The sequence below is a fragment of the Lepisma saccharinum genome, chromosome 13 (assembly GCF_977018435.1).
Source record: "Lepisma saccharinum chromosome 13, izLepSacc3.1, whole genome shotgun sequence".
NCBI lineage: Eukaryota > Metazoa > Arthropoda > Insecta > Zygentoma > Lepismatidae > Lepisma > Lepisma saccharinum.
Genome location: NC_139241.1, coordinates 11,506,993 through 11,531,192, shown reverse-complemented (window position 1 = coordinate 11,531,192; position 24,200 = coordinate 11,506,993). Strand labels below are relative to the sequence as shown.

The window sequence follows — 24,200 nt, the reverse complement described above, 5'->3', positions numbered from 1 at the left end:
TGGTTCGAATCCTAACATGGGCATGGATGTTCGTGAGTGTCCATTCAATTCCATCATATCACCACTCATCCCCATCTTCGCAAATTAGCCAAAAGTGGCACAAAAAAAAAGCGAAGTAAAATAAAGCAAATCAATCAGTCAAACCACTGAGAAACCTAAGTTTTATATTTTGGAATCTCTCTAATTGAACTGGGCCTCCTCCAGGACGTAGTGATAACGTCACTCTGAAATCAAGGGGAGCAGAATTCCTTACCCGGTGGGGGTACAATGTAGTTCGAATCCCACTTTGAGCTGTAGGTTCAACCCCGATTAGCCTTTTTGGGCATAAAGTGAACTTTATAAAAACAATCTTTCATTGAACTTTATATTGGTCTACATTTTTTACATGTAAGTTTGAATATGCATAATAATAATGACTATAATTAATAGACGTAATGAAAGCCGAAATGAACATTTTGCTACGCTTGGACAAAAAAAACAGAAAGAAAAAAGCAGTGGAACAAACCAGGGAAGAACGCGCGGCTCCCTCCTCCCTGCTCTGTTTAAGGGGGGGGGGGAGGAGTGAGTGGTCGGACGCTTGGCAACTCTTAACTAGCCTTCCTTTGTCGGTGCGTTCTGCACCCTAAGATTTACAGTTGTGGTTTTGCCTCCGATGGAGGACACTGAGGTCCGATTAGATGGTGTCGGCGTTGAGTCGACGCAGGATTTTCAATCGGCTCGCTTTCCAAAACCGAGATGTTCGGGCATGTTTGACACATATTTGAAATAACAAAATTTTAGTCGCCAGCCCCAAACTTTTGGTCGCCAATGGCGACCTGGCGACTGGAAATTTCGCGCCCTGTTTTCACTATACCATACTGTTACCGAAATTGATGAATGAACACTCACAAACATCCATGCCCAGGCCAGGATTCGAACCCTGGCGTCGTAGCGCGATGTGATAGCCACTCTGCCACGGAGGCCGGCTTTGTTAATTTCCAATTGCTTTTTGTTTGTATTCTGTAAGGAATGCACTTGTGATAAAATTCGAGTTTTCAGTGACCTACCTACCGCTGTGCTTGTATCATAGTTTTGGGCCCGTAGTGACGAGGCTGGCTGCAAGTACGTATGTAGTTAATTGACCCAAGTTGTGTTTGTTTTATTGCAGTTTCATCATGCAACGTGAGCATTATTTACATGGTTCGATTTCAATTTACATCTGTTAACACATACATCGGAGTTGTAGCGATTACTTGACTGCATGTTCGCTTGAGAATGGTTTTTTCCTGTAATCCTACATGCCAACAGCCTTTGTTTACTGTCATCTTGGTATTGGTTCATGGAATCTGTTCGTTTACCATGCGGTGTTCAGATATGTACTTGGCCCAAGTTCCAATTGTTTAATTCCCATTTCATCATGATATGCAGGCATTTTTTTAATGATTCGATTTCTATTTATGTCTCTTAACATACACATTGGAGTTGTACAAAAAGCTTAACTTAATGTTCGGTTGAGAATGTTTTTTCCCTGTAATCCTACATCGTTATTCTCTTGCAACTGTCATTTTGTTTACGAACTGCTGCTGCCGCCATCTAGTTCACATGTATGTTGTGCAAAGGGGTTTCATAGGTTATGCATGTCATCAGGACACATGGACACTAATTATACTAATTATCATAGAATTTTGGCAATCATTGTGCACACGAAATTTGAACCTTCCTTAAAGTAGCTATTGAGCACTGTTATATATATATATATATATTCCTGATACTACCATGACAACAAATTTTAACTATGTTTACCTAACCTAACTGAAACTAACCTAACCACACGTCAATGGTTCTCAATTATTTTGCAATTTCTAGACATTTCAGACAAATTTTAACTTGAGATTCGTCATTAGCAGGCCTCAATTAGTAAGTTTGTCAAATATGAAGAAAATCGGAGAGGGGTCCGGTCATCTTAAGTCATACCATTTTTTGTATAAAGAAAAATTTATTACCAAAAGAAAGCTTAAACATTAAATTTTTATTTGTGGAAAAGAGTATTGGACAAATGGTGACCGTTCATGTTTTCACATTCAATTATTCTTGAACTAAAGTTTTCGATCACTCGCCGAAGCATTGCACGAGGAATAGCATTGATTTCATCTGTAATTCTTTGCTTCAGTTCTCTCAAATTTTGTGACATTGGAGAGTATGCCTTACTCTTAAGGTAACCCCATAAGAAAAAAAAATCTGCTGGTGTGAAATCGGGACTTCTTGGTGGCCAGCTAATGTTCCCTCTGCGATTGATGACCCTTTCTGGGAATAACTGATGAAGATCATTCAGTAAATCATTGGTGATGTGGAAAGATTAATGTTAGTAGTAATCTTTTTTTTTATAGTTTATGGTTTCATGAAGTTTCAAATCAATCACAATGTGACTGTATGTTTTTAATCTGCCCGTGCTGAACTGTTTTTCTGATGACTCAATGCCACTTCCATGCAGAACCATTTCTCCATGTGTGAGGTCTGTCAGGTTTCGAGGTCTTTATAATATAATTAGGCCCTCCATGCTTACTGTGTTGCGAGGTTAGCCTGACTTATCCTTTCAAGCCTTTCCATGCTCTCAACTGGAGCCTTCCTGATGGCATAATGGTAATGTCATTTCCTTGTAATCAAGGGGTCCCAGATTCGATACCCGGTGGAGACATGGGTACGACTTAAGATGACGAGACCCCCTCTCCGATTTTCTTCATATTTGGCTAATTGAGGCTTCCTAATCACGAATCTGAAGTTAAAAGTTGTCGGAAACGTCTAGAAATTGCAAAATAAGCTAAAATAAGGTGTTAGTTTTCGGAATGGAAACCGTTGATTTTCGCGAAATTTTTTGTTTTGCAAGGAAATATATATATTCCTGATACTACCACGACACCAAATTTTAGTTGTTTGCCTAACCTAACCACACGTCAGTGGTTCATGGGGCTAGCGCCAATGGTTCGTGGGGTTAGCATCAGTAGCTCGCTAATATTTTGCGATTTGTAGATGTTTCCAACAAATTTTAACTTCAGATTTGTCATTAGGAGGCCTCAATTAGTAAGTATGTCAAATATGAAAGAAATCGGAGAGGGGTCCGGTCATCTTCAGTCATACCGAGACATATAATGATTTAGATCCTACTTTAAACTATAAGTCGAATTCCAATTAGCCTTGCACTTAAAACCAAAAAACTCATACTCCCTAGTGGAGGTGATCACCCTCCAGAGGGCAGACCTCACCCTCTGAAGAATTATGATTGATTGATTTGGTTTATTTTACTTTGCTTTCTGCACCTTTTGACAAAATAAGCTAAACCACATCAAACGAAAATAAATGTAAGAATAAAAAAGTGTAAGGTAGATTGAGCTGTATTATTACCTGTTTTAATATGATTATTTTTTTAAAAAATAGTCAATAACATTTCAGTTTCTGCTAATAGACTTCTAGATTTTTATAATTGGAAAAGTAAAAGCTTAGTCGCTATACTTTCTAATGTACTAAAGTTTCCATTTTCTTCCTATTCTAGGTTCATAATGTCAATATTCAGCTATGAACCCCAATACTCTACTTCACACATTCCGAGATGGGTGAAGTTTAAGGAACTTACAAACTTTGGTAGCATTTGAGAACTCTTGAATATTGTATGAAGTTTCCTACTAGGAACTCTTGGAATAATAAGATGGAAGATATCAAAATAGAAACTGCTAACTATTTGGAAACATCTGAATGCGATTCTTCTTCAGAAAACAAGTAAGGACGTTTTTTTTTTGCATCTGATATGTTTTTTGTGATTTCCTGTTTACGTTTTTTACAATTGTATAAACTGTATATATGTGTTCGCCTTGAAACTAAATGCAAATGAGGAAAATTTAGTTTATTTAATCCCCATATGAAAATGATTGCCTGTAGAAAGAAAACACTTCCTAATGGAATTTGCTTTAAATTAAGTGATCTATTCCATGAGCCCCCCCCCCCTCTTTTGTGTTCATAATTCTTGATACCCCTCCCCTTCTCTTGTGCACCTATCTATTCAGATGCCACAAATTAACCTGCAACTTGTTCTCGTGCTTTTCTGCTGCTGTTATTTTTCACACTATGCATGCTATCCTTACTGAAGTTAACTAAAACATTGTCCTTGTAAGGCACAACTCATGTTCTCGTTATGAGGATTTTGATCTCTAAATTAATGACAATAACACAGACTTTCATATTGCTAGTGAATACTCAAGCAAGAAAAAATAATAAAAATTGTGACCCAAGGAAGTTACACTAGGAAACAGTCATTTCGTATCCTCATAGTGAAATACACAGGGTGTCCCAAAAGGTACTTTACAACTTTAATGTCATATAACAAGACTTTTAATTCACTTAGAGAAACAATGTAAGTTTTATGTGCTGCACCAACTCAAAAAGTTTTGTTCTGTTAGGTAATGAATAACTTCCTTGTCTTTCCATGTGGCAGGCGAAACATAGTTTGAGAAATGGAGTCTGCACAGGAAAAGGTGCAGTGTGTGGCTTTAGACACCCAAGTCCAGAGAGCACCCTGTGTACTGTCGTGCTAGGGATTTGCAGCTCCTGTGATGCCTTCCAAATAGACTTCTGCGGTGAACGCTGGAAAGCCTGTTGAATTCTTTCCGAATCTTCTTCACTTGTTCTTGGCCTGCCTACATGGTGCTTCAAATCCACACTGCCTGTCTGCATGAAGTTGCTGTACCATTTTCTTATGAATGGACGTATAGTTTCAATAAACCAAGCCACACACTGCACCTTTTTCTGTGCAGACTCCATTTCTCAAATTATGTTGCTCCTGCCACCTGGGAAGACAAGGAAGTTATTCATTACCTAACAGAACAAAACTTTTTGAGTTGGTGCATCACATAAAACTTACTTTGTTTCTCTAAGTGATTAAATTAATTGATTAATGAAAAGTTTCGTTATATGGCATTGAAGTTGTAAAGTACCTTTTGGGACACCCTGTATGTTCTTAACTAATTTCGGTATACTGATTTCAAATTTCCCACCCACTTTCTTCATCACATATGACTTTTGAGATATGCATGACAGTAGAGGGATTGTATTCCTTCAGATTCATACTTGGTACGAGACCTATTATTTTTATTAATTTAACCACAATGGAAAACCTATTTTGACGATGTTTTTGTCGATTTTATACTATTGCAAATCTGTGTTTTTTCATCTCATACTTGGTACGAGGCCTATTATTTTTATTAATTTAACCACAATGGAAAACCTATTTTGACGATGTTTTTGTTGATTTTATACTATTGCAAATCTGTGTTTTTTCATCTCATACTTGGTACGAGCGTCATAATTTCTTTCAAGTAAAAGTATGTAACACCTACACCCACGCTATGCAACAAGTTATTATGCAATATAATGATGACTCGTATCTAGCGTGTTGTTGGTTATGACGTAATGCGATGATGTGTTGTCTTCTGATTGACTTACTGTTTTAGATGTTTTCATCCGCGCTTAGGTTACTTAAAGGGTTTTCGTATTACAGATCAGTCAGTATGGTGAGAGTAGTTGAAGAGTACGGAAGTGTTGTTGCAGTGCTCCTCATATTTTATTTTTTTAAAAAGTTAAGTATTTAATTTATTTTAAAGCTACATACTATTTTTTATTTTAAGTTTAAAAGTGTATCAAGTGATTTTTTTTTTCATAGTAATTTTGATCAGATTGAGTTTTGATGTATTTATTAATATTGGTTCGTTTGCAAATATTTATTTGCTATTTATTTATTTTACCCTGATTTCAGCTAATTTTCTAAGGGGAGAAAGATTCAAAAAAATTTTTTTATCAAAGCTCACTCATAAGGGGACAAAATTTACTTTTGAGCCTATATTAGTATATTTTAAGCATATATTTACAATTATTACATTTTTTAAGAGAAATAGATATATTGATAGTGATTTTGAGTTATTTTACAATGCTGTACAGTGCTGCGTATATAATTATTTCTCAAATGTGTGTATTCTGATTAAGTTTTATGTTTGAAAATGTGTAGAAATGTTGCAGGAATTCTCATGTAACTTTTTTTTTTTGCTCAGACAAAAATCAATAGTTTTGTTACGAGAATTCTTTGCATTAAAAACATTCCTGAGTGTATGTGTGAAGATTGACGTACTTACGGGAGCGTGTGAATATTGAGGCATTGACCTGTTAAGAAGGAAATGAATCTATACCGCGTTTGTTACAACCTGTCCCAGTTCCCGCGCTAGCTGGTCGCTGGCTTTTCTCCGTGCTGGGGAAAGTCAAAGCCAACCAGCCAATTAAAATAAGCAACGTCTCAACAGTGTCTACGTAAGCGACTCTCTTCTGGCTTCCATTTGCTCCTCGCTGCCCAGCAGACGATTTTTTCCTCGTTTCTCATTGGCACCAAAACTGTTTTCATAGTGTTCCTTTTTCTAATTTAAAAAAAACTTTTTCTTAACCAGTAACTTTAACCAAATTGAATACTAACAGAAATATTGGCAAGAATTCTCATGTAACCTAGTTGTTTTCACTCAGACAAATCAATAGTTTTGCATTCCAAACATTCCCCGAGTGTGCGTGCATGTGTGTAGATGTGACGTCGACCTGTTAAGAATGTCACGTCAATAATACTAGCTTGGGAATGTCACGACCTTCCCTTTTCTCTATAAAAAAAGAGAGAGAGGATCATGTAACTTGCTTGGTTTGCTACGTTTGACTAATCGTGAAGATGAGTATAACAGTATGTTTCATCGTTCTTATATAAACGTTTCAACATTTGTTGAAGCATAGCAGTGTGTTTTCGCTTATTTTAATATAAGGCAACAATGTTAGAAAGTATGTGCATGCTTATATAAACGTTTGTGGAACGTACTGTCATACTCATCTTCACGATTAGTCAAACGTAGCATTCATTCGCTGTTCATATTTTCCGTCCTTAAATTCTATTAATTATGTATTTTATCTAACAATGGATTAAATTAAATACCAAACATTATTGAGAAGCAATTCTCAAAACATTATAATAAGTTCATGGTGGTTGCGGTAAACGCGGTTTAAAATTACTTACGTGAAATTTAGAAGATTTCGTATTTCCGCATTGCACAAATTAACGGTTCAATCCTATTAATTTCGAAGATCCACTGTCTTCATTCACAAAAGGGTACGGCGTTTGAAGCGGAGATGGTACCGCGTCACTGCATTGTTTGTTCCCTTGCGGCGGTGGTTGCAATTTTTCCCGTTCGGCAGCACTGGGGCGCGCATCTTGGTTTGCGTCGTCTGCTTCCTGTTGTCCAGTGGCGTTGTCAGTTGGGGGTTGGAGGGCTGGGAAAACGGGAAAAATTGCAACCACCGCCGCCCGGGAACAAACAATGCAGTGACGCGGTATCATTTCCGCTTCAAACGCCATACCCTTTTGTGAATGAAGACAGTGGATCTTCGAAATTAATAGGATTGAACCGTTAATTTGTGCAACGCGGAAGTACGAAATCTTCTAAATTTCACGTAAGTAATTATAATAAGTGTCCTTCCATAGCCATTTCAGTCTTCAAACTGCTTCCAACGGCTTCCGCTTGCTTTTCAATAAAATCTAAGTTATGTGCTGTTCAATTCACGGTGCTAGCATGTCCCACTACTACACAAAAAAATCCTACAGGAGTTTATTTTTCCTAGAGGTCTGAGACTCACCAAAACCCATATAATACTAACTATCCTCATCGTTGCGATGTAAAAAGAAACATAAGTGTCAGTGTTGTAAGTAGAAGAGCCAAAAAATCGCATGTCACAGCTTTTGATGTTACCTGTAAAAAGCATAACAAGAGCAAGAATCATGTCGAAAATAAACTTGTAGAAGGCGAGGCTTGCATCATGAAGCCTCGAGGATGGCAGTTTCTAATTAGCTCCGTATTAACCAACTAATTCTCTTGCCTTCTTAAACCCAAAGGAATAGCAACAAAAGCCTTCCATCTTTCACTTTTGTATTTAATTCTGTGCAAATCCCATGCCTGGAAGCTTGCGTGTATCACCCTCACTGTTTATTCAGCTTTTGACCTTACTTATTAATCATGCATTTTTATTGCATGTTTCCCATGTCAACACAAAATATATATTTTCTCTTGGATTAATTTTAACTATGAGGATGAGAATTTAAGAAAGAGTAGAGAGAAAGAGAGAGAGAATACAATAACAAATAGCTTCTAAAAATTTAAGATATATCCTACCATATTCTACATATTCAACGAATTTATTTGATTACAATGCAACAACATTTTATTATTACATCATATGTTTCAATATTTTCATAGTCATCCAAACGTTTGACAAAACATTTTTATTACTTACGAAGATAGGAAGAGAAAAAAAGTGGTTGAATAATTTCGAGAAGTATTTCTTAAATAAATACGGAGAAACTAGTACTCACTTTTATCCGCGAAGCTGTTTTTTCTTCTTTTTCGATTAATTTCAGTGGCCACTGCCACCATCCTCGTTGGAACTTGCTGCGCTGTTGCTTGGCGTGCGTCTTTTGTTCGTAGTTCTCTGGCTGCCGTTAGGTGCGCTGTGCGTCTTGGTACGTCGTCTGCTATTTCCGGGCGATAACTGCTGCAGTAGTGGAATCCAAGTATGGTGCGCTTGCCCGCTATCGATGTTTAGTTCGTGCGGTAAGTGCATTATGGCGTGCGTTTCCTTGATTTTGGTGTCTATGAGCGTGTGGGCAGTGTGTTTGACTCGAACCTTTTGAATTTTATGGCTATTGTATTTGATATGTCTACCAAGACCAGTAGTGGGTTGGGCTTTTTTCGCATCTGCTAGGTGCTGTTGGATTCTTTCATTGACAGATCTGATGGACCTGCCGATGTAATGAGCCTTGCACTCACACTCAGCATCATATACACCTGGGTTGTCAAGGGGGGAGAGGAAGTACCGTTTGTGCTTGTTCAGTTTGTCAGTTATTTTCTCATATGTGCGGCAGAAAAAGCAGCTTGCTTTGCTCCCAAACCCCAAGATTCGGAAAACATCAGAACGTCAGCAGCCGGAATTTTTCAAAAAGTGATGACCAACAGTGAAACCAGGAAACCTAATCCAGTGCACCAAGAAATCTCTTCTGTCCTTTCCGATTTTGGCAAATGGCTGAACACCAATGATGTTTGGTGTTTAAAGTCTGACAAAACAAACCAGTTCGTAATCATGCACAAAGGTGATTACTCCACGAAAGTGATAGACAAACTGAACAGTGACTCGTACAGTGTCATCAAAAAAGACCCCACAGACAGGTACAATAGAATTGTGAAAAATGCAGTGAAATCTAGTGCCATACTTAGTGAACAAGACCACAAATTCCTCCTCAATCCCCACCCTTCACCTGCCATTGCCTATGGCATTCCTAAAACTCATAAACCTGGAATCCCCATGCAACTTATAATAGCTGGCTTCAATTACCCCACAGTTCACCTAACAAACTGGCTAAAAAACAAAATATCTCTTTTCAACCACAAACTTACATACGTGTTCCGCAACAGTGCCGATGCTAAAAATCTGGTAACTTCAATAGTGCAAGCTGACAGTGCAAAACTAGCCAGCATTGATATAGTAGACATGTACAGTTCAATCCCCATAGACCTAGCACTGCGTTCGGTGGAAAGATGGCTGACAACTAACAGAATCCCGGCCCTAGAGGTACAAGAGATAACCAGACTATTGGAAGTTTGTCTAAAACACAATTACTTTCAGTTTGAAGATAAATTCTACAACCAATCCGAGGGCCTTGCGATGGGCAACCCGCTATCAGCTCCTTTAGCCAACATCGTCATGCACCTGGCTGAAAAAGAGATACTCCACACTCCAGAACTACAACACATCCGATATGGAAGGTACGCGGACGACACAATAGTTGTATATAAAAAGGCAGAAGAACTCAACCTCCTAGTGAACAAACTAAATAGCATCCACCCCAGGCTCAACTTCACCGTAGAGCATGAAAAACTTGGTAAAATCAACTTCCTGGACATCACCATCAGCCGTGCACTTAACAAATTCACAACCACCGTCTACAGAAAACCGGATGCAGGCAACCAGTACATACATGCTCTCTCTAGCCATCCCCCTAAGCAAAAAGCCAATGTGTGGCTAAACTTTTATCGAAGAGCCTTCTCCTACTGTGGCAAAGAAGAGGATCTACGAGAGGAGATAGCCACCATCACAGAAATAGCCCTGAAGCATGGCTACACTGAATCACAACTCTCCACTTGGTGCAGTAAGGCGGAAATACAGGTCAGACACCCTAACCTACCACAATCAACCCATCCACAAGCAACCCAGCCACAACCAACCCCCAGCGACCAATATAAATGGTTTGCCTTCCCCTACCATCCCACCACTTCCAACCGCATAGCCAAAGCCCTTCTCCCATTTGGCATCAAAGTAGCGCACAAACCCAACTCCAAAATAACTGACAAACTGAACAAGCACAAACGGTACTTCCTCTCCCCCCTTGACAACCCAGGTGTATATGATGCTGAGTGTGAGTGCAAGGCTCATTACATCGGCAGGTCCATCAGATCTGTCAATGAAAGAATCCAACAGCACCTAGCAGATGCGAAAAAAGCCCAACCCACTACTGGTCTTGGTAGACATATCAAATACAATAGCCATAAAATTCAAAAGGTTCGAGTCAAACACACTGCCCACACGCTCATAGACACCAAAATCAAGGAAACGCACGCCATAATGCACTTCCCGCACGAACTAAACATCGATAGCGGGCAAGCGCACCATACTTGGATTCCACTACTGCAGCAGTTATCGCCCGGAAATAGCAGACGATGTACCAAGACGCACAGCGCACCTAACGGCAGCCAGAGAACTACGAACAAAAGACGCACGCCAAGCAACAGCGCAGCAAGTTCCAATGAGGATGGTGGCAGTGGCCACTGAAATTAATCGAAAAAGAAGAAAAAACAGCTTCGCGGATAAAAGTGAGTACTAGTTTCTCCGTATTTATATACTACCGCGTCTCTCTTTTCCCAATCATGAAAGTATTTCTTAATAGGGGACAATGTTTTTTTTTCTTTCTTTCTTTCTTTCGTGTAACCACTATGTTATCGATGGGAACAAGGCAAGACCAACATTACCACTATGTTATTGTGTTGAAGGAGATTTTTCCATCATCAATTGTGTCCACACACAAAACTTCTCAGCCCCTTGTAACTTATTTAATTATTTACACTTGTGCTTGTATTTGCTCTCTTCTGGTTTAATAAGTCTAGAGAGTTAGTTAGTTAGTTGTTTCCCACTGCACTATTTGAATTTTGAATAATCACATGTTAGTTATAAACGCATCATTGATATTCTGTCTGATCATATATGTGTGTGGGTTGAGTCTTCGTATCTGACCGAAACATTTCTTTTCTCCTTTTTCTTGTTATCTGCTTTCTATATAGAATATTAGAAACAACACATTTTCATTAACAGTATTTCATGTTATGCAAAATATTTAAATTTATACACCATCGGGGGTGGGATTGCAACAACGTTACCACTACGTCATCCGACAAAGGTCAGGATCGGTATTGTTATATTTTATTGCTCAGGTCATTCCTTCTTTTTAATATGTACAGCTATAGGTGAACATAGTAACTTACGCCCTCAGAGTCGTAAACCAACAAATGTACTACACCTCTGTTAACTGCCTTGTGTTGGGGGAGGGGGGACAATAGTAGCTGTTGGTGCAATACACTTTGAAGTTTTGTTTTCTAAGTGCCACACATCAATTTCATCATAATTACCATTTTTCATCCTCATCGTTGCCATTAGCCAAAATTGCCTCTTCTTTTTTACAAATTTTCGTACTGATATCCGTACCCCCTGGGCCTTAGCAGATTAACAGAAATCGTCTGAAGTTTGAACTTCGACCCCTCCCAATACCGTTGCAAGCTTATTTGTGATTGTTCTCCTCAATTATTCAAAGTACCTCACTTTCATATTCAAATACACACAAGTGAAGGGGGGTTCATATCACATTAGTGATTTTAAATTGTATTCTTGGGGCCATGCACACACTTTCTAACATTGTTGCCTGATATTAAAATAAGTGAAAACACACTGCTATGTTTAATAAAAAAAAACATCCATTCATTGCCAGATTATACATTTGTATAGGTCGAGGTTCATAAGCCTCTTTGTGATTGTTCTCTTCAATTATTCAAAGTATTTCATTTTCATATTCAAATACACACAAGTGAAGGGGGGTTCATATCACATTAGTGATTTTAAATTGTATTCTTGGGGCCATGCACATACTTTCTAACATTGTTGCCTGATATTAAAATAAGCTAAAACACACTGCTATGCTTAATAAAAAAAAAACATCCATTCATTGCCAGATTGTATATTTGTATAGGTCGAGGTTCATAAGCCTCATCCATCTCATTCTAGGGACTGCATATTTTGTATACAGTTTATAGTGGCATCACAACACAGGTTATAACTCATTATTAAGTCTGTTAAAAAAATCGTCAGTAAATATGAGAATTCTTGCTATGAAATTTTTATGCTGTTTAACGTAACAGGATTCGAATCCCTGAGGGAGCCAAGTACTGAGTTTTGCATTCCATATTAGCAAAACCTTTATATTTATAACCTCAATTTACTAATCGGGAAATTATTCATATAACCTCCTATAAAGAAAGGGGATGGGGGCATAACATTCCTGAGATAGTATTATTGATGTAACATTCTTAACAGGTTAATGCCCACACATAGCTGTAAGTGCATCAATCTTTACGCACACACTTAGGAATGTTTGGGATGCAAAGAATTCTCATGACAAAACAAGTAATCAGGAAATTCCCCTTAGACAACCAATCTGTACAAATCACATGACCCTCAGAAAAGAGAAGGGCATAACATTCCCAAGACAGTATTATCAATGTAACATTCTTAACAGGTCAATGCCTTAATGTTTACACACATACATAAGCGCATCAATCTCTACACACACACACATACAGAAATGTTTAGAATGGAAAGAATTCTCAGAAAATTCCCCTTAACCAAGCAAGTTACATGATCCTCTCTCTCTTTTTTTTTATAGAGAAAAGGGAAGGTCGTGACATTCCCAAGCTAGTATTATTGACGTGACATTCTTAACAGGTCGACGTCACATCTACACACATGCACGCACACTCGGGGAATGTTTGGAATGCAAAACTATTGATTTGTCTGAGTGAAAACAACTAGGTTACATGAGAATTCTTGCCAATATTTCTGTTAGTATTCAATTTGGTTAAAGTTACTGGTTAAGAAAAAGTTTTTTTTAAAATTAGAAAAAGAAACACTATGAAAACCTATGACCTTACTTATACCGCATTTGTTACAACCTGTCCCGGTTCCCACGCTAGCAATCGCTCGACAGTTTCGATGCCAATGAGAATCGAGGAAAAAATCGTCTGCTGGGCAGCGAGGAGCAAATGGAAGCCAGAAGAGAGTCGCTTACGTAGACACTGTTGACACGTTGCTTATTTCAATTGGCTGCCTGGCTTTGACTTTCCCCAGCACGGAGAAAAGCCAGAGACCAGCTAGCGCGGGAACCGGGACAGGTTGTAACAAACGCGGTATAGATTCATTTCCTTCTTAACAGGTCAATGCCTCAATATTCACACGCTCCCGTAAGTACGACAATCTTCACACATACACTCAGGAATGTTTGGAATGCAAAGAATTCTCGTAACAAAACTATTGATTTTTGTCTGAGCAAAAAAAAAGTTACATGAGAATTCCTGCAACATTTCTACACATTTTCAAACATAAAACTTAATCAGAATACACACATTTGAGAAATAATTACATACGCAGCACTGTACAGAATTGTAAAATAACTCAAAATTACTATCAATATATCTATTTCTCTTAAAAAATGTAATAATTGTAAATATATGCTTAAAATATAATAATATAGGCTCAAAAGTAAATTTTGTCCCCTTATTAAAAAATGTAATAATTGTAAGTATGTATATGCTTAAAATATACTAATGTAGGCTCAAAAGTAAATTTTTGTCCCCTTATGAGTGAGCTTTGATAAAAAGAAAATTTTGAATCTTTCTCCCCTTAGAAAATTAGCTGAAATCAAGGTAAAATAAATAAATAGCAAATAAATATTTGCTAACGAACCAATATTAATAAATACATCAAAACTCAATCTGATCAAAATTACTATGAAAAAAAATCACTTGATACACTTTTAAACTTAAAATAATAAAATAGTATGTAGCTTTAAAATAAATTAAATACTTAACTTTTGAGAAAAATAAAATATGAGGAGCACTGCAACAACACTTCCGAACTCTTCAACTACTCTCACCATACTGACTGATCTGTTATATGAAAACCCTTTAAGTAACCTAAGCGCAGATGAAAACATCTAAAACAGTAAGTCAATCAGAAGACAACACATCATCGCATTACGTCATAACCAACAACATGCTAGATACGAGTCATCATTATATTGTGTAAGCATTGCGTAATAACTTGTTGCATAGCGTGGGTGTGCGTGGGTATAGGTGTTACATGCTTTTACTCGAAAGAAATTATGACGCTCGTACCAAGTATGAGATGAAAAAACACAGATTTGCAATAGTATTAAATCGACAAAAACATTGTCAAAATAGGTTTTCCATTGTGGTTAAATTAATAAAAATAAAAGGCCTCGTACCAAGTATGAATTTGAATGAATACAATCCCTCTACTCATGACATTATATATGACATAACAGGGGTAACCTTTACATAACTGAATTCTGGGATACCCCTAATTTGGCAACATTGCAAACTGTTTGCATACCAAATTGTTATGTATATATTCACTCATCTCGTGTGTGTTGCTACATAATTATTGTAACACTGTTTGCTCCAACGAAGAATATTAATAGATGATAGTAACAATAAACCTACAGTTTACAGTATGTGGTTTGTGTAATAATAACAAGGACTTTGCTATGATAAACTATATCAGTGGAAAGAACCGGTTGCTGTGTAAATATTCCTAACACCAAAAATAGCTGTGTAAGAACATTGCAGATTGTGTAGAGATAGCATACTGATTGCACTTTGGGTGTACCTATAATATAACATGAATGAAAGGACCACATGACATTGCTATTTTCATCTCACTGTAGTGCCCCGCAAGAATGCAAGTAGTATTAAACATGCTGATGTGCCCTCCGCATTGCAAGATTAATGTGATTTTCAAAGCCTCAAAATTTTAAGTCTGTTTCACCACACCTCTGTATATATATGAGGGGTTCAGAGCAGAAGTTGCATAACTCCATTCAAAACAGTTTTGAAGAAAATTAGATAACTTAGTATATGTTTAGCTATTGGAGCACAAACATAATATTGCCTGTATGCAGTGGCGAAGCGTAGAGTTGCGAGCAGGGTAGGCAGGGTAGGCACAAAAGTGCAATAATATCCATTAGTTGCTTGAATGTGTAAAGGGAGGGGAGGGGGGTATGTCATGGAGAGTGGTTCAATGTCTCTCCAAGTCGCTTCTTTACTTGCCAGTGGCGTGACATTTTTCAAAAGTGTTGACAATTTTTTATGTCTGTTAGATGTTATCTCCTCCCACCCACCAGATTACATTAATCTAGATTTTTGTTCATTTCCGTATTTTTTTAACCCCTGAGTGATTGATGCACACACCTCTACAAGGAACTACCAATCATGAGACATTGCGAAAATCCAACGAATATTGGTTGAACCCTGTTGTCAATTTTTCATCACTTTTCTTCTAAATTTATTTATTTATTTTGCAATTGAGGTGAAAAGGGGAAGAAGAACCCCATCATTTTCGGGTCGGTATGTGCCGTGAGCAGACGACAGGATGTTGCACTTTCAGTTACTGTCTGTTTGGTTCGAACTACAGTTGCCAACTTAGCTTTTAGGAGCAAGACTCTTTGCACCGAGGAAAACACCATTGTTATCTGTTTTCTAACCAAAGGAATGGTTGTAATTAAATTCAGCCTTGGCTTTGCAGATAAATGAATTTCTGGCACCTGTATGTGCAAATAAACATAATTTAAATTTTGGTTATTTTCGTCTCATTTGTTCTGCTCTAGGTTAATCGTGACGATGAGAATGTATGGAGGATGGACTTGATGAATTAGAGAGGATCAAGAAACATTGACATGGCCATAATTAGGTCACCTGGCTTCGTAACGTGTTAGGATGATCAGTTTGGTGTTCACTCTTATGTTGGCATTCCAAAATATGCATTTGCAATGAATTGCAGATAAGAATATAATATTGGTGCAAATTAAAAATGTCAATATTATATTATTTCTGTATGAAAATTATTTTAAAGAACAAGAGAGTTTATTCATGCTAACCAACCCATGTAGGTGCTTTTACAAATGAGGTTTGTTTTGGACAATGCACGGCACCTTTTTTATGTCAGTGTCATATGTAGGGGACAGATTTATGTGCAATAAAAAATACAAAGTATGCATGCAAAATGTGCATTAAAAACGGGCAAAATATGCACTATAAATTTTAAAAATGCCCTCTAAGAATTGTGTAATACGATCTATACATGCTTTAAGACTGCACCATTGCCTTCCCACTTCCCAGGGAGCATGCCACCGCCACATCACACCAAGATTTGAAGTAATTCGCATCCGTAAACACATAGGTAATTGTCTAATATAATTGCTCAACGTGGATAATTTAAATGTATTGAATTTATGTCATTTGTATTTTTACGTATAATTGTTTAGAAAGCCGAAAATAATGACTAGATGCTGATACTTATTTCCAAATAACAGGATCGTCATGCACTAGTTATTTACAATTAAACAACAGTAAAAGATCCTCCATTACAAGCTAAATTTTTAAAAGAAGTTGCACAGATACCCTAAAGAACTGGTCTTACGCAGTTGAGCTACACCTTTTTTTAATGTCTGTTTTTTATGCCATTGTGTATAAATGGTTGTGTTCTCAAAAAATAAAAAAGCCAGAAATTCGAAGAATTAAGTAGTATGTAGTACTTCGCTGCGACAGAAAAGGACTCCAAACTTTGAAAACACTGTACTTGTAGCTGCTTCCGCATCAGGAACTGGCATCGCACCACCTTTATGGCAGTCACCCGCTGTTCACAGACAATTAGGCATACCGATTCTTAGGTTTCTCATCCCTCCTCCCCGAACCAGCCAGCAGGGAAACAGGATTTTGTCAAAATAGCCATTCTGCGCTGTGATTGCACACCAGTTAGTATGATAGCGGAAGTATAGTCCTTACAGCATGAAAGGAGAGACCCTTGCTATTCACAACGAAATCACTTACCATGACTGATGGTGAGAAGTTCATGTGTGTGACAATAATAGTGTATGTAAATTTCCATGTGAACCACAATAAAGTATTCCAGATATCCAGGCAAAGGTAAAGTTCCCGTGCATATAGCACCATGCCATGAAGAAACATTTTTAAGGGATGTGGAGGTAGGGCCCCACGCATTCTCAATCTCAGCACCATGCTCTGACCACCTTTACCCCCCAGAATAATTAAGTTAATTATTTAAAGCTTAAAAATTGGTTTATGTACACCACTAATTATATTCCATAGCACCCTTCGAATGACGGGGTTTCCCCCCCCCCCCCCCCGATTGTATGCAGGGAGGGCAAGGGAGCTTATGGATAAGAAGCGCGTGGCTACTTACAGAGAAAATGCAGTCTCCGTCACCAGTTCCACCATTGCAAATAGTGTTGGCGAGATAATACTGCTTGTCCTTTCATGCTTTCTTTATGGTGCTTGGCCCAGGTTCGATACCTGATGGATGCACATAGTGGTTCGGATTTCACTTTAAACTGTAGGTCCAGTCCTAGCCTTAGTGTGCATAAAGTGGACTTAAAACAGCAAATCATTCAATCATTTATGGTGCTTGGCAGAGGCAATGTTGCTATATGAAGTGAAATTCCCCTTAGTGCAGGAAAATCTTGGTCCAATTTTAGGAGAAGAAATGAAGATTTTTATGAAAAATATAGAAATTATGAGAAAATTTGAAGTTGTCTGATTTTTTTATTTTGTTTCCCGTTCTAACTGAATTGGTGTTTTATTTCTTTTACATGTGGATGGGGTGTATAATAAACATACACAATAAATAAGAATTATTGTGGTAAACTGGATCAAATTTTCAAAATACCCCACTCGTGTTTATTGTTATTAAAAGTGTTTTCATGTATTGTGGCATTTACAGGTTGAGTGTAAGCGACCACACTACAAGCTCGGGTGGATCATATGAGGACAATGTTGGGAGAGATACTACCATATTGTCAACAGTGTCAGAAGTAGCAGAATCCTCCACACCTGAAATGTGTTCTATAGAAGATAAGGAGGATTTAGATATGATTGATGATATGAAGAGTGTTTTTCCTTCAGAAACTGAGGACTCAACAGATCCACTTGTTGAATTTGACAGTGACAGAATCTCAAAAGAAATCAAAAAGGAATTTGAATTTGTAGAGGAAACCTACAGTTGTAGTGCACCACTTGTCAATGATGCCAAGGTGGAAGTTAAGATTGAAGACTCGTGCGTAGGTGCATATGATGCTCACATGGAGGAAGTATATGTTAAGGAGAGACTTTCACAAGATGGAAATTTGCTTCCAGAAAGTGAAATGGTTCCAGATAGTACAAGGTTTGTAATTATTTGCTATGTTCTTATTGTGTGTAGATTGAATTTGTACCGAGTGGTCAAAAAGGGAGCATACCCCCTCTGCTTGATATGAACACATACATAGTTTAAAAGTCAGGAACATCATCATTTTCAAAGCACAGCAGAATTCTCCTCCATGTTCTGTCACACTTTGCATTTGCAACTGTATCAATATCTGAACAAGACTTTTCCCAGGTGCTGGATTGGAAGAGGTTCTGAAAAACCTCTGAGAAGTCCCAGGTGTGGTTCTCCAATGACAGAGTCAGAAATGACCTATATTCCACAATCCAAGAAATACGATCAGCTGTGGAAACTGCATTCATGTATGGGATTCCGATTTATCTCCATAAAACCTGCCAGAACATGGCACAGAATTCAGCTGTGCTACAAAAATGATGTGCTCCATGCTGATATTTTGGATATTTTGGACTCTTAAACTATCCGGTTTGTATTCACATCAAACATTCAACCATCAATATCATAGTATCAAAATTTAAAGGGCTATGTCAACTTTGTAACCACTCTGTACATTGATTATGGGTCAGAAGCTATACCCTTACCGGCTTTTGGCCAATCTGTGCTGAGTCACATGAATTCTGTTGCCAATAAACTTGTGTCATCTGTTTCAATGCTGAAGGCAGAAGAAATCTTGGCACACCAGCATGAAATGAACTGTAACATGCAGAAGCCTTTGACTTTGTCAATAGCAGGATGACAAGCTTTGGCAACGGCAGTGGCCAGTTTGATGACTGTTTTTTTTTTTTTTTTTGTTAACACAGCCCTATACTGTCATCTGTTCTTTTGGCAGTAAGATGTAGAGTTATACCTTTTGCCCCATTTTACTCCTTTTGTAGTATAAACTATATTTTCCGGAACGACTTGAGATGACCGGACTCCTCTCTGATTTTCTTCATATTTGGCATACTCACTAATTGAGGCCTCCTAATCACGAATCTGAAGTTAAAATTTGTTGGAAATGTCTAGAAATTGCAAAATAAGTGAAAATAAGGTGTTAGTTTTCGGAATGGAAACTGTCTATTTTCGTGAATTTTTTTTGTTTCACAACCAAATATATATATTCCTGATACTACCACGACACCAAATTTTAGCTATGTTTGCGTAACCTAACCGAACTAACCTAACCACGTGCCAATGGTTCGTGGGGCTAGCGCCAATGGTTCGCAATTTCTAGACGTTTCAGACAAATTTTAACTTCAGCTTCGTGATTAGGAGGCCTCAATTAGTGAGTATGTCAAATATGAAGAAAGTCGGAGAGGGGTCTGGTCATCTCAAGTCATACCTTATTTCCTGTTGGGCATGTACAGTCACAGACACTTCTGTGTTTTATCCCTTTCTGGACTAGGGATGGGTATAGCTCATCTTACAATTTTTGTCCAATAAAACCAGCAAATGGCATAGCTTGCAGTTATAACGATAACAGTTGTTTTTGGACTTTTAATGTTGCAGTTTCGTTTACGCTAGAACATATTTTTGGTTTTACATTTCTAATTTACACTTTAAAACTGCTTAAGAAAACCCAAGGATTCTTTACTGTTTTTTATTACAAACTTCTAAAATAAACTAGCGGTTAATAAATTTTTAATTTGCCCTGGAAAGCTGGAGGGCTTTGTTTTACATAGTTAAAACTAATACAAAAATTACCTCCAGTTGCCTTAGATTAATCTTCGGTTAGTAACATAGATTTTTAAACAGAAAATAAACACTTTAAACTCAATTAAAATAATTTTGTCGACCTACTTACGAAATTTACTCAGCGCTGCGTTTTCACTTTTACTGTAATCAACACTTCCGATATAAAAGTACACATCTCGAGAGCTCTCGACACTAGGGGGGAAACACTATTGGCAGAAGCTCCTTGATGTCTTCTTTCCGCCGCTTCTTCTTTCCCTCGAAGATCTTCGACGTCTATCTTCTTTTCACTTCTCGCGCTATAAAAGTTGCCACGAGAAAAACAGTCTGTATTTAAATAAAATTCCGCGTGCTATTTTGTCAATCTCGCAAACGTTCAAATGTCCGGAACACAGGTCACTGTTAACTGTCCACTAGGCAGACGACATCTACAAAAACAGTCCACGAATAACTAACTGCATCTTGCTGCCGATAGCACAATGAAATTCGCGAATTCTCCATACCCAGAGATCTCGACGCCAACTGCTGCATGTGAACTTCTGCAGCCAATGCGCGAAGCAACGCGGCCTTTCACTCAAAGGCTCTACAAACACTTCTCGAAAAACTTCACCGCGTTTTTCTTTGTCCCTTTGTCTTTGCATAGTAAGGACAGTTCATTTTCCCCGAGGGGTGTTAATCTCTCTAACCTCTTTCTGCTCGGAAGAAATAATCAGTCCTCAAAATAATCTGTTATAAATGCCCCCTCCCCTGAAGAGACATTAGATGGACTGATCAAGGAGAGCTAATGTCTTTCCAAGTCTCTTTATCTCCTTGAATATTTGTCCAATCCTCGTATACAATTTTATTTTCAAAGTTCAGGTTACAATTTCAAAATATCTATGACACAGTAAACGCATATAGATTTTCCTTCATTTTCACATAATAATTCTGTTCAATTGTTTTTTGCAACCACATAGTAAGAATATTCTCAAGAAAGTATACACCATCACAATTGTAAACATTGAAGCATAATAAACATATTTTTCAATTTCTTTTCATTACATATATACCATCATACATGACATAAAATCAACTTTGAACCATTACTACATAATTTATCAATCTACTACAAGTAACTTCAATGAATCACAAATTGTCTTGCAAGTTTTCTTATTTACATAAATTCTCCATTTACTGTTTCTGCAATTCCATAATTTTAAATTTTCTTCATGTTGTGATTCAATTATTTACTAGAGCGGGTACAGGCGGGTAAGTGTAGAACATTATAAAAATATTTTGATGTCTATCTTTACAAAATATCATCATACTCATGAAATTAACCTAACAGTAAACCTCCTTTCTCTTGTCAGTATCTTTACCTTTCTTTTCTTGTTCTTTCTTTAAGGTATCAGCATGCTCAAAGTACTAATTTCAGGAAATTACATTGTACATTACGTCGCTTATCTCTTTAACAAACTATTTCTTAACAGCATATAATTATCAGACTTGCAACAGATTTCTGGACATAATCTTTCACTTAAATATCATCATGTTCTTTATTACATAACTACAATAATTTTCGGTTCGCCTTTGACTTACTATTTTTCATTTCTGGTCTGCCTTCGACCTTATATTTTTCAACATTTCCGGTCTGCCTTCTACCTTATATTTATGTGCCTCTCTCGCACTATATCTTAATACAGACACACTGACTGTTACATCACATAGCTATGTCCAAGAACTCTCATCACTTCATCATTCTATTAATGCTACTTAACCTTGCTTTCTGAAGAATTTCTTCAAATAACTTTCTTCTGAGCATGACTGTTCTATCTTCTTTCTCATTTGTTCTTCATTATCCTTAATGATTTTGGGGCTTACTTCCATTTTTTCTATCTTATTACTTCAATTTCTCTCTTTTTATTACAAAGCTATTTTCAAATTGAAATTTTCATTATCTATCCGCTCATTGACAATAATAATATTTACCAGCACTTCTACCAAAACCATCAATACATTTTTTTTTTCATCGAACCAAAACTAGTTTTCACATAACCTATACAAAACAACTGACATTAAATAACTTTTTCTTTTCATTTTCTCAATTTTCAATATACTTGGCTCATAACAACATACACACATTTTTTTTTAAAACAGCTTATTTACATTTGAACAATTTTCATCATTTTATCAAAATTTACATAAACTAGTAATTTTCAAAATGTTCATCAAGAGAAATGGAAACTTCGATATTTTACATAAAATGTACCAACTTTAGGAAAACATCATTATCAATCAACTACTCAAAATATCTCTTCTTTTTTCTTTGCTTTTCAAATTTCTTCTTCCTCCTCTTCCAACTTTCTTCAAGTAGGGAAACTAACAATCTGTCAACACTATTTGAACTTTTATCTTTAAAGTCTTTTCATTTTGTTTCTGATTTTCCATAGGTTCAATTTTCTGACTATGAGAATCACCATTAGGAACTTTCTTCTTGTCTCGTATCTTTTGTGGCTTTCTCTCACGCTCATCAGATGAATGTATTGCTCTCTTTTCTTGTTTCATCCTTTTCATACTTGGGTCTGATCTTTCTGCGCTGACATTCTTCGATCCCTTACGAATTTTCTTCTTCACTTTCACTGACGCTTTCTCAACTTTCTTTGCAGATTTCAATTTATTTCTCTTCATTTTCTTCAATTTCTTTACTGAACTATATCTAGGTCTCATTCTAATTTTCTTCCTTTTACTGATCAGAGTCATTTCTGGTAACGTCATGTCTAAAGTTACACATTCTTTCAGTTTAGAAAACATATCATTTTTCTCAGGTTTTTCATGAAAACTTCCTTCATTACTTATCACTTCCTGAGATTGCTGTATTCCGAGTGACTCATCTTCAGCTTGTTGCTTTTTCATTTCCAACATGCACACTCGTTTCTCTAGAACCTGTACTTTCCAATCTGTCTCTCTTTGTTTATTTTCTATAGCCACTTGTACTTGATCAGAATTATCTTCTATCTTTTCACTGTTGTCACGGACCTCATTACAATCATCTTTTACTTCATCAATTCCAGCCTGAAATTGACATGCTACTTTATTTTCCTTCATAACATCCTTCATTTTTTCTATCCTAGTGACTTCCACTTTTAAAACACCTAGTCTTCCCTCCATCTTGTCATTTATTTTTTGCATGGAAGCATTTATTATTTCCTTGAGTTCCAATTTATTCTGTTCCTCTTTCTGCTCCAATTTTTTGTATAAGTCTTCCTGCAGGAGCCTATCTTTTTCCTCTTCCTGTCTTCGTTCTAACCTATCTTGTTCCATTGTTTCGTATAATCTCTCCCATTTTAGCTTATCTTGTTCCTTATTTTCTTCCCATTTTAGGCATAAGTTCTCCTGCGCTAGCCTACTCTGTTCCATAAATGCCAAAATTGAATTGAAGACATCATTTTTCTTTCCCCGACCAATGTCAACTTGACAACCAAATTCGCCACTTTCTTTCGAAACACCCTGTTCTTTTTCGTCTATTTTTTCATTATCATGAACTTCATTTTCAGCTCCCTTCTTGCACTGCTTGCAGGAAAAATCTTTCTCAACGCAGTCTTTATGCACCCATTGTTTACAGTCTGAACATTGTACAGCAGCGTCTGAAATCAACAATCTGCCTCAACAAGGAGCTTTCCGTATTGTACGAGCCATGCTGCCGACAAACACGAACCCAGGTTGCAACACTCAATGTTTACATAAACATCGCCGACAACGACGCAACACAATGCCTGTTACCCCTTTCATTTTTTTTCTTTCACCAAAACAATCTAAGGCAACTCGCGGGAGTTTCGGGCACCATATAACGATAGCAGTTGTTTTTGGACTTTTAATGTCGC

General features: G+C 37.2%; 1 protein-coding gene across 1 annotated transcript in view; it reads left to right on the top strand.

Moving 5' to 3' along the window:
- Nucleotides 1-9,177: 9,177 nt before the first annotated feature.
- Nucleotides 9,178-24,200, top strand: part of LOC145996698 (uncharacterized) — a 34,618-nt gene continuing 19,595 nt past the window's right edge. The window contains exons 1-2 of the mRNA XM_083133216.1: nucleotides 9,178-9,587; nucleotides 18,232-18,672. Coding sequence (XP_082989342.1) covers nucleotides 9,178-9,587; nucleotides 18,232-18,672 — 851 coding nt within the window. The remainder of the gene's footprint in view (nucleotides 9,588-18,231; nucleotides 18,673-24,200) is intronic.